Below are 15,082 nucleotides of genomic sequence, written 5' to 3'. Positions count from 1 at the left end.
ATCTTATGGTCTTATGTTACTGGTAAGATCCATTTTTAAAATTTGTGTATGACCTGTGGAGTATCTTCTTGAATAGACGAGTCAGTATTCATTTACACAATGTCCTTGAGTGAATATATTTGCTACTGTGTTGATTCTTTAGGAAATGCTGCAAGAAAAGAGTGTGGCTGAGAGCGATGAGAGCTTTCTAGCAGCTCAGGTAGATGGACATCAGGAACACAATGTGCAGTCTCCAGGTCATGGAGCTCCAGGGGCAAGCAGCATGTCTCCAGGTAGCCCCCAGGGACAGGACCCGGACCAGGTAAGCAGTCACTGCCTGCACTTTCCCATGGAATAACACAAAAGACAGTCTGTAGATGAAAGTATCAAAATCACAAACCCCCAACTCCCCTGTGAAGAACCTGCCCCTCATTTCTCCTCCCTCCAAAGTTGTGTGCTCATCATAATCCGACAGTGTACCTTAGACAAACCTTGAGTTGTGTTTCAAACTCATATTGAATCCATCCTTAAGACCTTTCTCTTTCATCTTTAGAATTTCAGCTGAATTCACTCCTACTTCATTCTCATCTGTTCTGAAAATTTTTTTTACCTTTGTCAACTCCAGGCTTGGCTTTTCTAATGCCTTTCTTGACAGCCTTCCAACTTCCACTGTCCATATACATGAATTCATCTGGCCATCTAAATGCTATCCTCTAAGATCTTCGTAGGCTCCCTACTACACTTTAGCTACAGAGTTCAAAATCCCTAGCCACATCTACAAAGTCCTCCAAGCCTAACACCTCACACTGTCTACAATCTCTTCTGTTCTTAAGTACCTGTTATGCCCAGTATGGTTCTAACTCTGGCCTATCACATGTTTGCAAGGGCAGAAGAATGTAACATGTTTTAAGGGGAAGGATGAAGACTGCAGCTTTGGAAGTAGAATTGAGGAATTGAATTAGGGAAAGAGAACTGTTAACATCAATGAACATCTTGACAAGGGTTGCAAGTTGGATGTTTAGCTGTCTAGTGGGAATAGGCTTAAGAGAGGAGGAGATGGGTCTTCTATAGCATGATAAGCTTAAGGAGAGAATGAAGAGAAAACAGAGCAAGCTATAGGTTCAGGCAGGAACTTTGGGAGAAGTTCGGACAAAGGGAAACCAGGAAAGTACCAGAGGCAGCTGAATAGTTGGTCTCAATCTCATGGATGAAGAATTTTGCAGACCACTTACATTTGCTGTTGGAATGAGAGTACAGGAGACAGGGGAGAGAGATTTTAGAAGATAGTCTGCATTACAAAAGAGAAGCTTGTTTGCATTGTTTGCAGTTAAGAGAATTGGGGATAATGGGAATTTTTGGCAAAGAAGGACAGATCCAATAAACAATAGTTTATGTGATCCAGTAAGCTTCAGAAATGAATAGATGGAAGCAAGTGCCTCCCATTTCTCATTAAAATCTACCTCCTGGGGGCCTGAGTACCAAACTAAATCACAAAGACAAGAAAGAGAAAATAATGTTTTTTTGGAAGATTAAGATACCAAAGGTGGAGGTGACATTATGGTTGAGTGGACCAATAGCTACAGAACTATCATACTGAACAATGGAGGGTCAAAGCTCAGATGTGCAATTGTAAGTGAATAAGGAGAGAATCCTTTTTCAGTCCAGGGATGAACATAGAAAGATGTAGAAATGGAAAGAGGAAATGACTCCAGATGGAGACTAGGAAATAATCTATGCACTTACAAGGCATATTATTGCAAAATCGCAGTTTCACTGCCTTCAAATTTGTACCCATTAAATCTGATTAATGGTTAATTACATATTGTGAATGTACAATTGTGCCATATTTTTCTGGAGAAGATTAATTTTAGATTTATTTATTTGTCACATGTACTAAGTATAGGAACACAGAAGTACACTGTAAACTGCTGACGCCCGCTTGGCTACAAAAACCAGAAATGAAAGATTTTAATCAGAGGCCAAAAGGTAAACAAGAAAAAAAGAAAAGTCCACATCTCAGATTCTCAAATCCCATCTCCACAATCGTGCAGGCACCGCTCCAAACGCTAGGACACCCAGGAAGCTACCGCTGCTGCTGCGGCCCGATGAAAGGCCCCTTCTCACTACCCTTATCACCACACTCTCACTGGCCCCACTCTCACCGGCCACTGTCCCCTCACCGGTCCCAGTCTCACCGACCACTGTCCCCTCACCGGCCCCACTCTCATCACCCACTGCCCCCTCACCGGCCCCAGTCTCACCGCCCACTCTCATCACCCACTGCCCCCTCACTGGCCCCACTCTCACCGGCCACTGCCCCCTCACCGGTCCCAGTCTCACCGACCACTGTCCCCTCACCGGCCCCACTCTCATCACCCACTGCCCCCTCACCGGCCCCAGTCTCACCGCCCACTCTCATCACCCACTGCCCCCTCACTGGCCCCACTCTCACCGGCCACTGCCCCCTCACCGGTCCCGGTCTCACCGCCCACTGTCATCCCCACTGGCCCTGGTCTCCTCACCCACTGTCCCCCCCACCAGCCCCGTTCTCACCACCCACTGCCCCCTCACTGGGCCCGCTCTCATCACCCACTGCCCCCCCACCAGCCCCGTTCTCACCACCCACTACCCCCTCACTGGGCCCACTCTCATCACCCACTGCCCCCCCACCAGCCCCATTCTCACCACCCACTGCCCCCTCACTTGGCCCACTCTCATCACTCACTGCCCCCTCACCGGCCCCACTCTCACCGCCCACTCTCACCACCCACTGCCCCCTCACCGGCCCCGCTCTCACCGACCATTACCCCCTCAGTGGCCCGACACTCATCACCCACTGCCCCCTCACTGGCCCTGCTCTCACTGCCCATTACCCCCTCAGTGGCCCCACATTCATCACCCACTGCCCCCTCACTGGCCGTGCTCTCACTGCCCACTGTCACCCCCACTGTCCCCGGTCTCCCCACCCACTGTCTCCCCAACCAGCCCCGCTCTCACCACCCACTACCCCCTCACTGGGCCCACTCTCACCGCCCACTGCCCCCTCACTGCCCCACTCTCACTGCCCATTGCCCCCTCACTGGCCCAGCTCTTACTGCCAACTGCTGCCTCCTCACCGACCCCGCTGTCATCGCCCATGTCCCCCCAACCAGACCGGCTCTCACCACCCACTGCCCATCACCAGCCCCACTCTCACCGCCCACTGCCCCCTCACCAGCCCCACTCTCACCGCCCACTGCCCCCTCACCGACCGCACTCTCACCCCCCTCTTGATCCGCTACCATTGCTCTGGCCTATAGTTAATCTGCCATCGCTGCAGAGCACAGCTCGCACGTTTAGCTCCAGCGACACAGTTCCTGGTTTCAGTCTGACACCTTCCCAACTTCTTGAGTAGGTTGTTAAAATAGCAGCGGGGGGGGATGTAAGAATTACTACAGATGGGAGAGAGGAGATGATGAGAAAAAGAAAGGAAAAGGGACAGTGGGAGGAAACCGGACCGGTGGAAGTGGGCACCCTGGCCAGGCCGACTGAGTTTGGGGAACACCAGTTCAGTAAAGGCAATTGCATAGTGTCACTCAGGACACATCTTGGATAGAGAGACTCTAGGTCAGCCCACAGAAAAACTCCAAAAGGAAGCCCAGCCTCAGCCAAATGGCTAACATTTTCTTCAGGGTCCGGGCTGGCAAGCCATTGTAGTTTCTACCGGTACGAGGACTATATACAGCAAAAGAGTCAAACTAGGCCTGAACTGAGTGAAAGGACTCATAGGCTAGGATTGAGGAGAGTGCGCACTGTGGAAAGTCCACCTATTTCTGCCTTAGCAACATTCAAATCAGAACCAATCAAAATAAACATTTGGTTGAACAATAGCCTGGTTCTAATGGAGCTCAATACCAACATAACTATATCAGTGATTGCAGAACCAGTCTTTAATAAAATTTGCTCTGGACTTCAACCCTTGAGTTTCCATAAGGCTTTGGCTGGTCTGAGAACCCATTCTGGGGAACTTTTACATATTAAGAGTAGAACTTTGGTTCTGGTCTTGTATGAGAAGCAGGTGGCTCTGCTCCACTGCTTGTAGTAATAGGCTCGGGCCCAAGCCTGATGGGGTGAAATCGGTTGAGAAAGATTCACCTTGATTGACTCAGTACTTTTCAATTAGAAAGTGGCTGCCTGAGTGAAGTCCTAATTAACTACTGCACATTTTTCAGGAAGGTCTAGGGACTATCAAAGGAGCCAAGGCCACCTTGCACGTTGACCTGGAAACAATTCCATGATTCTGCAAGACCCGCTCAGTGCCATTTGCCTTATGGGCAAAAGTAGAGGCAGAAATCAGAAGGCTGGAAAGTGAAGGAATTCTCAAACCAGTCCATTGGGTGGAATGGGCAGCACCAGTTGTACCAATTGTGAAGCCTAATGGGTTGGTTCACCTTTGCAAGGATTTTAAATAAAAGGTAAACCACTTCTTGCATTTGGCTAAATACCCAAACCCTTGAGTGGAGAATTTATACGCAAAGCTGGCGGGAAGGGGGTGTGGTGCTGCCCTTCATGAAGCTGGACATGAGCCAATTGTACCTGCAATTGTGGTTAGATGAGGATTCCCAGAAGTATGCTACAATTAATACTCATAACGGGTTGTACTAGTGTACAAGACTTCCATTTGGGGTATTGTCAGCCTGTACCATTTTTCAGAAGGCAATGGAAAATATTTTACAAGGACTATGCCAGGTCGCCATTTATCTGGTTGACGTGCTAATAACTGGGACAACAATAACGAGCACTCGGAATACTTGGACGTTTCTCTAAGTGGGTGTATGCCTTAAAAGGAAGATATGTGTGTTTCAGGCACAGCAAGTGACCTACTTGAGCTACAGAATCAACAAGACCTGGTTACACCCATTGAAAGATAATGTGAGGGCAATAAATTGTGCCTCAGCTCCTCTGTCTGTACCAGATCTTAGGTCTTTCCTTGATTGGTGAATTATGACAAAGTTCATATGTAACCTGGTCCCCATCCCGGCATCCTTACATCTGTGATTGAAAAAGGGGCAACCTTAGAAATGGTCTTGTAACCAAGACATAGCCTCCTGGAAAGTGAAGAAGCCACAATTATTGTGTAAGGTGTTGGCACACTATGATCCCAAGTGAGATCTGGTGCTGATATGCGATGCCTCCCTGTATGGTATCAGGCTGGTGTTGGCTCACGGATAGCCCAATGGAAATGAATGCCCAATAGCTTGTGCTTCCTGGACTTTGGTACAGAGAAGGAAGGTTTGGCAGTCATCTTTGGTGAGAGGAAAGTTCCACCAATACATTTATGGATGTAAATTTGTAATATTAACAGACCACAAAGCCCTGCTATGGCTACTCAAAGAGGACAAGGCCATGATGCCCATTGCTTCAGGCCAAATTCAGAGGTGGGCTGTCATCCTGAGTGCATACAATTCCAAGTTGGAACACCGTCTGGGAGGCTAAATAATAAATGTGGATGCCTTGAGCTCTTTCCCACTGTCTCCCACAACTGGTGGGACTGCCACTGGAAAAGTCCATTCTGGTTTTAAACTTCCCAGACACCCTTCCAGTCTCCTCTGACAATATTAGACGATGGATGCAAAATGATCCGGTCCTGGCAAACCTAAACCAGCTGCTGGTGATGGGGAAACAACCAGAATTGAAACCTGACAAGACCAGGTCACCATACATGACGCACTTTATTCTGGGGAGCGAAAGTGATTGTCCTGAGCAAAGGTCATTTCCAGGTACTGGCTGAACTCCACCAGGGTCATCCAGGGGTGTCCAAAAGGAGGATGATAGTGAGAAGTTATGTCTGGTCCCAAGGATTGGATGCATACATAGCCACATTGTTGGGGCAGTGCCCAGGGTGCTGATAAGAACAAAGGTTACTGCCAGCAGCTCCCCCCCATTCATAGAAATGGCTGGTCAAATCCTGGACTCAGTTACATGTTAACAATGCCAGCCCTTTCATGGGCTCAACATTCTTAGTCATTGTGGATGCACACTCAAACTGGTTGGATGTGCAGAGTTCATATGGCAAACACAACGATGACGATAGAAAAGCTCTGAGCATATTTGCAATGCACAGGCTTCTGAAAGTGTTGGTCACAGATGATGGGCCATCGTTTGTCAGCAGGAAAGTCGAATATTTCCTCAAGTTGTATGGCAACCAGCATTTAAGGAAAGCTCCATATCATCCATCGTTCAATAGTCTAGCAGAAAGAGCAGTCCAAACTTTGAAGGCAGGCTTAAAGAAACAATTTACAGTTTGACTCTCTACCAAACTGTCCCGGTTCCTAGTGATTATCAGACTACCCCTCATACAATTGTAGAGATAGATCCAGCAGAGTTGCTGATGGGAAAATGACTCTACACTCTTCCTGGGCCCGGGGGTGTGAAGGGTGAAATAGTATCAGGAATGCCAATGCTGGACACGAGACTCCTCTAAGTGGGAGAGACAGTTTACTTCAGGGGACAAAGTTTGGTGTCCAAACCACACAAATGGCCTGATGAATTAGAGGCATAGTCGATGCAAGGTCAGGTCGCGTGACATACAAAGTTTAGGTGGGTGAGGCAGCCTTGAGCAAGCACATGGACCACATGAAAGCTGCAAACTCACAAACAGAGCAGAAGCAAAGTATACTCAGCTCCTCAGAACAAAACAGCTGGAGAGGCTGTTGGAACTCATGGCTTGTCCTCTCCATCTGGCGTTGAAGAAGCCCCAGAGTCTGAGATGGGCATGGCAGGTGCCATGGCCGTGATGCTTTTACTGCCTGAAAAAGAGAATGAATTTCTTCACAGACACTCAGGGCGCAGGAGGTAGGCTACAGTCAGGTACATGCTGCCTGTACCCCAGGCTGATTTGGAGGAACTAGCACAGAAATGCTCCAGGACAGACTACAAAGAAAGGAACAGGTCTACATCTCTGGACTTAGAGGGAGAGGATGTAGTAATTGCAACAAGGTCAGCCAGATGGATCTCATAGAATATGCTGCTTGGCCTGCTGTGTTCACCCAGCTCTACACTTTGTTATCTCTGGACCTCATAGTATATGAATTCTTTGAGGCTGTTAATCTGATCCAATCAGGGTGCCCTGGCTGACAAATATAAACAGAAGTTCTTCTCCAAACCTGTTTTAATTTGATCCTCAACCCTCCCCTTCACCTTTTCGTTCACATAGGCATCGCCCCCAGGGGGCTCTGCTTGCTACTGTTTTTATTTTGGTCATGTGGGTGTTTTTCCTGCTGGTGGACCATCAGTAAAGTGTCAGAGGTTCTGTTTACGCTGAGAGCTGCCTCTGAGGGAGCCAGACCAGTGTCAAGCACTTTGCATGTTTAAATGAAAAGTGACTTAGTGATGGGATATCAGCCTCTGTGGAGTTATTTCATTGATGTGTTGAAGAATCAGAATAAATGAAACCTTATAGAAAAAGAGTGCGAGAGGCGCAGGAGTTAGTTTGAGATGGGGCACAGGGAGTGGGACTTTTGGGTTAGATGTGGAGCCAGGACTTGGGAAGGCAAGAAGATGAAATTAATGAAGTGGTGATGGAAAGCACATGAATGAGGATCTTTTTGTCATTTGAGATGAACAGATGTTTTGAGTATGGTGTGGCCAAAAACAAAGTCAAATATGGCACTTTTCAACTGAATTTGAACAGAATACCAGGAAAGGGTATGAACCCAGGGGTTAACATGCAAAACAACTGAAGTGGATGCAATGAGGTAGTTTTGGTTTTGTCACTGTTCAAGGTACAGAAGTATCTGGATCACGCATAGCACAAAATCAGGCAGTTAAGTTGGAGAATCGTGAGTGATAGTTAATTAGATTTGGGTGGACAGTGAGAGTCTTTTTCCGAGGATGATGACTTCAGCTTGTACAAGGGGGTATAGCTACAAATTGAGGGGTGATAGATTTAAGACAGATGTCAGAGGCAGGTTCTTTACTCAGAGAGGGGTAAGGGCGTGGAACGCCCTGACTGTCAATGTAGTTAACTCAGCCACATTAGGGGCATTTAAACAGTCCTTGGATAAGCATATGGATAATGATGGGATATTGTAGGGGGAGGGGGCTTAGATTAGTTCACAGGTCAGCGCAACATCGAGGGCCAAAGGGCCTGTTCTGTGCTGTATTGTTCTATGTTTTATGTTAATGATTAAAATTGGGTACTATTGATGGATTTATTGCTTTAACATAACCTCTCCATGGTAATATGCAGAAGAGGCTTGGGGCAAAGACAGCTTGGACAGAATTTTGCTTTAGGCATGGCTGTTTCAAAGTTTTCCTGGTTAGGTTTTTACCTTGCACCTCACCCAACCTGAACGCATCTAAAATTCTGCAGCCTACATGGTAACTCACACCAAGTTCCAATCACTCATCATCACTGTATTTACTGACCTAGCTTGGTTCTTGGTCACCATACCTCAAAGGCCCAACTGAACTGGTCATGGCTGGGCGTGTATTGGCTATATTGATGAAAAACCCAGATGTATGTAGTTTACCAATGTAGCATTTTGTTGCATTCAATAATAAAATATCAGAAGGCCACAGGCAAATGTTTCAAATACAGTGCATGAAAGTTGTGAAGGTACTGTGCACAAGGGTAGTCTGTAAACATCTTCAAACATGGAGAGCAATTGCGTCCGTTTGGACATCACTTGATACTGATGGAAAAGATTCCAATTAAGAAGTCTTTCCCTTGTGGTGTGCTTTCTCAGTTAAGATTTATAAATCAATTCTGGGGAATGAAATACTCAATTCTTTGGTATTGGCTATCATCATTTCACAGTATAACGGGTCTCTCTTGGTGAGGCCATCAAATGAATATTTGTTTGTCATGAACTATGGCCAGAAAACATTTAACAACTTGGTTCAGAATATTCTAAAGTTAGTTTCACAGTAACTTACGACTTTTGACTTTCATTCCATCGAGGTGTTTGCAAGTTTGCCAATCCCACTGCATCATTTGATCCTTCCTTGTTGCAGACCAATGAAAAGCTGACAAAGAGTTAGAATTCCAAATAATTTATATACATTTAGAAATTTGGTGCAATATGAAGGCTAATGGTTTCCATGGGCAACCAAAATATCTTTCCAAAATATCAATGTAATTTAGCTAATTATGTTAATACAAGGTACATGTAAAATTCATTGATGAACTTCCTCCTTAACTCCACACTCTTGCCTGAACCCTAAAAGGAATGGAGGAAGCCATTAAGATCCTCGATCCAATTCTAACTGAAGGTAACTCCATCTACTGTCATTGTTCCACCTTATGATTAAATCTCAGCCTCATTTCCATTTTATTCAACTTGTCAATCACTCTATTTAGGAAATCTGTTTGTAAATAAGTTTTTCCTTTCATTGAGTTGATATAAGCCTCTCAGAGAATTCAATGTTTGTCAATTATTAACGACAGAATCACAGGATTGTTGCAGCACAGGAAGAGGTCATTCAGCCCATTTTGCCTGCATTGCTTGTTAAACGGTCATCATTACCTTATGCCAGTCTCTTGCTTTTCCCCGATACACTGCACTTCATTTTTTATCCAAATAGTCACCATTTGCCCTATTCAATACCTCAATTAATCTTGCTTCCATCACACTTCCAGGCAGTGGATTCCAGACACTGTCTTCTCACTGAGTGAAAATGATTTTTCTCACTTCTCCTTACTTCTTTCGCAGATCACCTTAAATCTGTGCCTTCTTGTTCTTGTATCATTTACAAGTAGAAACAGTTTCCCTCTCTCTATTCAATCCAGCTCACTCATGATTTTGAAAATCTTCTCTCGGCCGTCTTCTCTCCAAGGAGAATAGTCACAAGTTCTTCAATCTATCCTCATAACTGAAGTTTTTCATTCATGGAATCATTCTTGCAAGTCACTTCTGCACTCTCTCCAATGTATTCACATCTTTCCTATAACGTAGTGTTCATAACTGTACACAATACTCCAGTTGAAGTCTAACAAATGTCTTTTATAAGTGAACATTACCTCCTTGTTCTTATACTCTGTGATCCTTTTAATAAAGGCAAATATACTGTATGCTTTAATAATTTCTCTCGGTATCTGTCCCATCACTTTCAGTGATCTGTCCAGATACACACAAAGGTACATTAGCTCCTGCACCTCCCTGTAGAATTGTGCATCTGAATTTTATATTGCCTTTCAATATTCTTTCTATCAAAATGCATCGCCTCACACTTATCTCCATTGAAATTCATCTGTCACCAATTTGCCCACTCCAGCCACTTGTCAATATCATTTTGGAGTTCCACATTGTCCTCACAGATGATAATTCCTGCAAGTTTTGTGTTATCAGCAAACTTTGAAATTGTTTCCTGCACACCAAGATCCAGGTCATTGATATATATCAGGGAGAACAAGTGTCCCAATACCAACCCCTGGGGAGTTCCATTACAAAGCTTCCTCAGGCCCTAAATATCCATTGACCATTACTGACTATTTCCCATTACTCAGTCAATTTTGCATCCTTATTGGTACTGACCCTTTTATTCCATGATCTATAACTTTCCTCATAGCTCTGTTGTGTGACACTGTATCAAATGCTTTCTGAATATCCATGTACATCATATCAACAGCATTACCCTCGTCGAGCTTTTCTATGACCGCTTCAAAAAAACTCCAGTAGATTAGTTAAACATGACTTACCCTTTAGAAATCCACGGTGGCTTTTCCTAATTTGCCCAACTTTTTCCATGAAGCTACTATTTCTACCCCAAAAGATTGTGTCTAGAATCTTCCCTACCACTAACTGACTGGTCTGTAATTGCTGGGCTTATCCTTAAAAGCTTTCTTGACCAAGGCCTGAACATTTGCAATTTTCCCGTCTTCTGGCACCTCCCCAAATCCAGTGGAGATTGAAAGATTGTCGCCAGTGCCTCTGCAATTTCCACTCTCACTTCCTTCAAGATCACAGGTACCTCCTGTGCTCCAGTGACATCCCAAATTTAAATACCCATAGCCTATCCAACATTTATTCCTTTTCAATTGTGAACTCTTCTATTGACCGGAGTTCCCTCCTCTGTCACCATGGCCTGGGTAATATTCACAGAGTCATAGACGCGTATAGCATGGAAATAACTCCTCTCTTTGGTAAATATAGAAGCAAAGTATTCATTTAGCACTTCAGCCATGCCCCCTGCCTTCATGTCTGAATCCCCTTTTTGGTCCCTGTTCAGCTCTACTCCTCTGTTTATCACTCTTTTACTATTTAAATGGATGTAGGAGAGTCTGAGACTCTCTAAATGTTGGCTGACAGTCTTTTCTCCCAATTTCTCTCTGTTTTTCTTATTTTTTTTAATCTTCCCTCTGAACCTTTGTTATTCCTCGTCGTCGTCAATTTTGTATTCTCTTGGACACTTGTCATAAGCATATCTTTTTCTTCTTTATCCTAATTTCTACCTCCTTTGTCAACCAGCTGTTTGTTTTACCTCTCCCGTTTGAGGGCAAATACTTTGGATTTACCCAAACCATCTCATCTTTGAGGGGAGCCCATTGTTCAGTTACTGTTTTTCCTGCCAACCACCTGTCCCAGCCAATCCTACCCAACTCTGTTCTTGTCCTATTGAAATTTGCTCTCCACCAATTGATTCCTCTCACTCTTGATTGCTGCGTGTCATTCCCCACTGTTGTCCTCAACATTACTATATCACGATCACAGTCTCCTAAATGTTCCCCATCTGACACTTGATCCATTCTGTCCGTCTCATTTCCGAAACCCATGTCCAACAATGCAACCTTTATGTTGGACTGGAAACATGTTGCGGTTGGAAGCTTTCCTGCATACAACCCAAGAACAATTGCCCCTTGTGACTCTATACACCGCAAGTATCCCAGTCAATATTTGGGTAACTAAATTAGAAATTAATTTGTTTTTCTCTGTCATTTCCCAAGAGTAAAATATCTTGTAACTGAAGTTTTAATATTATATTTAAGAACTATAGAATATTCTATATAATTAGCCTGTTTACAATTACCATTGGAAGAATGAAATAATACCATTTATTACCAAAGCATTTATTGTACTAAAGAGATACATTCAATTCCAGAGCATAGAGAATATCAAGGTTTATCTCCACGAGAAGGAACTTTGGAAGAAATTTCATGAAGCTGGGACGGAAATGATCATCACAAAGGCTGGCAGGTAAGTTTGCTGTGAGGGAGTGTAATTGAGAGACAACCTGTGACATTCTATAAGCATTAATATTATTTGGCTATTTTATTTGGAAAATTGACCATAACGTAATTGGTTTTGGCAAAAATTGGCTGCGTAAGTTAATTGGCTAAAAGAAACAGAGGTGATATGACGAAAGTAAATTTAAGAAAATAGCAGAAGAATTTAATAAGTACTTTGCGTCAGTCTTCACAGTGGAAGACATTAGTAGTATGCCAACAATTAGGGAGAGTCAGGGGGCAGAGTTGAGTATGGTAGGCAATACAAAGAAGAAAGTGCTAGAAATGCTAAAAGGTCTAAAAATTGATAAATCTCCTGGCCCGGATGGGCTACATCCTAGAGTTCTGAGGGAGGTGGCTGAGGAAATAGCGGAGGCTTTGGTTGTGATCTTTCAAAAGTGACTGGAGTCAGGGAAAGTCCCAGATGATTGGAAAATTGCTGTTGTAACTCCCTTGTTTAAGAAAGGATCAAGGCAAAAGATGGAAAATTATAGGCCGATTAGCCTAACTTCGGTTGTTGGTAAAATTCTAGAATCCATTGTTAAGGATGAGATTTCTAAATTCCTGGGTCAGATTAGAACAAGTCAGCATGGATTTATTAAGGGGAGGTCATGCCTGACAAACCTGTTAGAATTCTTTGAAGAGGTAACAAGTATGTTAGACCAGGGAAACCCAGTAGATGTTATCTATCTAGACTTCCAAAAGGCCTTTGATACGGTGCCTTACAGGAGGCTGCTGAGCAAGGTGAGGGCCCATGGTGTTCAAGCTAAGCTACTGGCTTGGATTGAGGATTAGCTGTCTGACAGAAGGCAGAGAGTTGGGGTAAAAGGCTCTTTTTCAGAATGGCAACCGGTGATGAGTGGTGTCCGGCAGGGTTCTGTGTTGGGGCCACAACTGTTCACCTTATATATTAATGATCTGGATGAAGGGACTGGGGGCATTCTGGCGAAGTTTGCCAATGATACGAAGATAGGTGGACAGGCAGGTAGTACTGAGGAGGTGGGGAAGCTGCAGAAAGATTTAGACAGTTTAGGAGAGTGGTCTAGGAAATGGCTGATGAAATTCAACGTGAGCAAATGCGAGGTTTTGAACTTTGGCAAAAAGAATAAAGGCATGGACTATTTTGTAAATGGTGAGAAAATTCGTAAAGCAGAAGTACAAAGGGATCTGGGAGTGTTGGTCTAGGATTCTCTAAAAGTTAACTTGCAGGTAAAGTCTGTGAATAAGAAAGTGAATGTAATGTTGTCGTTTATCTCAAGAGTGTTGGAATATAAAAGCAGCGATGTGCTTTTGAGACTTTATAAAGCCCTAGTTAGGCCCCATTTAGAATATTGTGTCCAATTTTGGGCCCCACACTCAGGAAGGACATACTAGCCCTGGAGCGTGTCCAGCGGAGATTCACACGGATGATCCCTGGAATGGTAGGTTTAACGTATGATGAATGGCTAAGGATCCTGGGATTGTACTCATTAGAGTTTAGAAGGTTGAGGGGAGATCTAATAGAAACTTACAAGATAATGTATGGCTTAGATGGGGTGGATGCTGGAAAGTTGTTTCTGTAGGCGGGGAGACTAGGATTTGTGGGCACAGCCTTAAAATTAGAGGGGGTAAATTTAAAACGGAAATGAGATGACATTTCTTTAGCCAGAGAGTGGTGGGCTTGTGGAATTCATTGCCATGGAGTGCAGTGGAGGCCAGGACATTAAATGCCTTCAAGGCAGAGATCGACAAATTCTTGATCTCATAAGGAATTAAGGGCTACGGGGAGAGTGCGGGGAAGTGGAGTTGAAATGCCCATCAGCCATGATTTAAATGGCGGTGTGGACTTGATGGGCCAAATGGCCTTACTTCCACTCCTATGTCTTCTGGTCTTATGGTCTTACGATCTGAATATTGTCTGACACACTGAGTTGGTATGATCTGGAGTAACCTTCCTGAAGGGCAGCTCAACGAGATTCAAAATAACTTTAAAAGGGAAATGAATATATACTTGAAAATGAAGTTCTTTTCGGGCAATAGGAAAATAGAACAGGATTGGGACTAACTGGATAATTCTTTCAAAGAGCTGTTGTGGGAATGATCATCCAAATGGTTTCTGCGCCTGCCGTAGCATTCTGAGATTCCATACCGTGAAAAATAGCAAGCATTTATACATATTATTAGTACGAGACAGGGGCTGGATGTAAGCAAACAAAGCAATAACAATTAGTTCTGTGGAATGTTGGAACCCAGACACTTGCCTCAAAAATAAAAGATGGCTGTCCCGAGGCTGTTCTCCTGTTCCTCATAAGCAGATACTGCAAACACTAATTTTATTTTTTTGGAATGCAAACTAAACGTGGGAGAAAATACTCCTTTAAACTATGGAAACTGTGAGAAAAATGTTTGCAGCTTTAAAAACAAGTTACTGGAGCTTGTTGTAAGTTGTATCCACAGTGATGCCTTCAGTGCTGTTTTAGAAGGTGAGTGAACATTCTGGATAGAATGACCCCACAGTGTGTGATCTGGAAAATCTTGATTGGCTTTTCAATCAGAATCAGTTGTTCTGGGCTCGAGGGGTCTCATAACAGTTAGAAACACTGGATTGATTTCTGGGCAGAGGGATACTGCCTTGGGTGTGTGTGATACTTCAGAAATATGCAGCCTACAAGAGAAAGTATCTAACTCTTTGCCCTCTTCCATAAGGAGAAGTAAAAGAAATCTCTAGTAGCTAGTTACTCTCCCTCAAATTCTACGTAAGTTGTTCTTTCTGAAAATTCCCTGTTAAAAGGAAAAGAGGAAAGTCCACCTTCAGAGACACTGAACCAGTAATCCTCAACCAATGAATGAGAATCAGGGTATCTCCAACCTTATGTCATTAGCAAAGTATCAGAAAGATTATAAAAAAGAAAGGAAACA

At 44.0% G+C, this 15,082-nt stretch overlaps 1 protein-coding gene across 2 annotated transcripts in view; it reads left to right on the top strand.

The window, feature by feature from the left end:
- tbx4 (T-box transcription factor 4) overlaps positions 1-15,082 on the top strand; it is a 149,100-nt gene that overhangs the window by 29,973 nt on the left and 104,045 nt on the right. For both annotated transcript variants that reach the window (XM_048557358.2, XM_048557357.2), the window contains exons 2-3: positions 143-301; positions 12,061-12,155. In XM_048557358.2, coding sequence (XP_048413315.1) covers positions 146-301; positions 12,061-12,155 — 251 coding nt within the window. In that variant the 5' untranslated portion in view covers positions 143-145. The remainder of the gene's footprint in view (positions 1-142; positions 302-12,060; positions 12,156-15,082) is intronic.

This window comes from Stegostoma tigrinum, chromosome 27, assembly GCF_030684315.1.
Source record: "Stegostoma tigrinum isolate sSteTig4 chromosome 27, sSteTig4.hap1, whole genome shotgun sequence".
NCBI lineage: Eukaryota > Metazoa > Chordata > Chondrichthyes > Orectolobiformes > Stegostomatidae > Stegostoma > Stegostoma tigrinum.
This window is presented reverse-complemented; position numbering and strand designations above follow the sequence as displayed.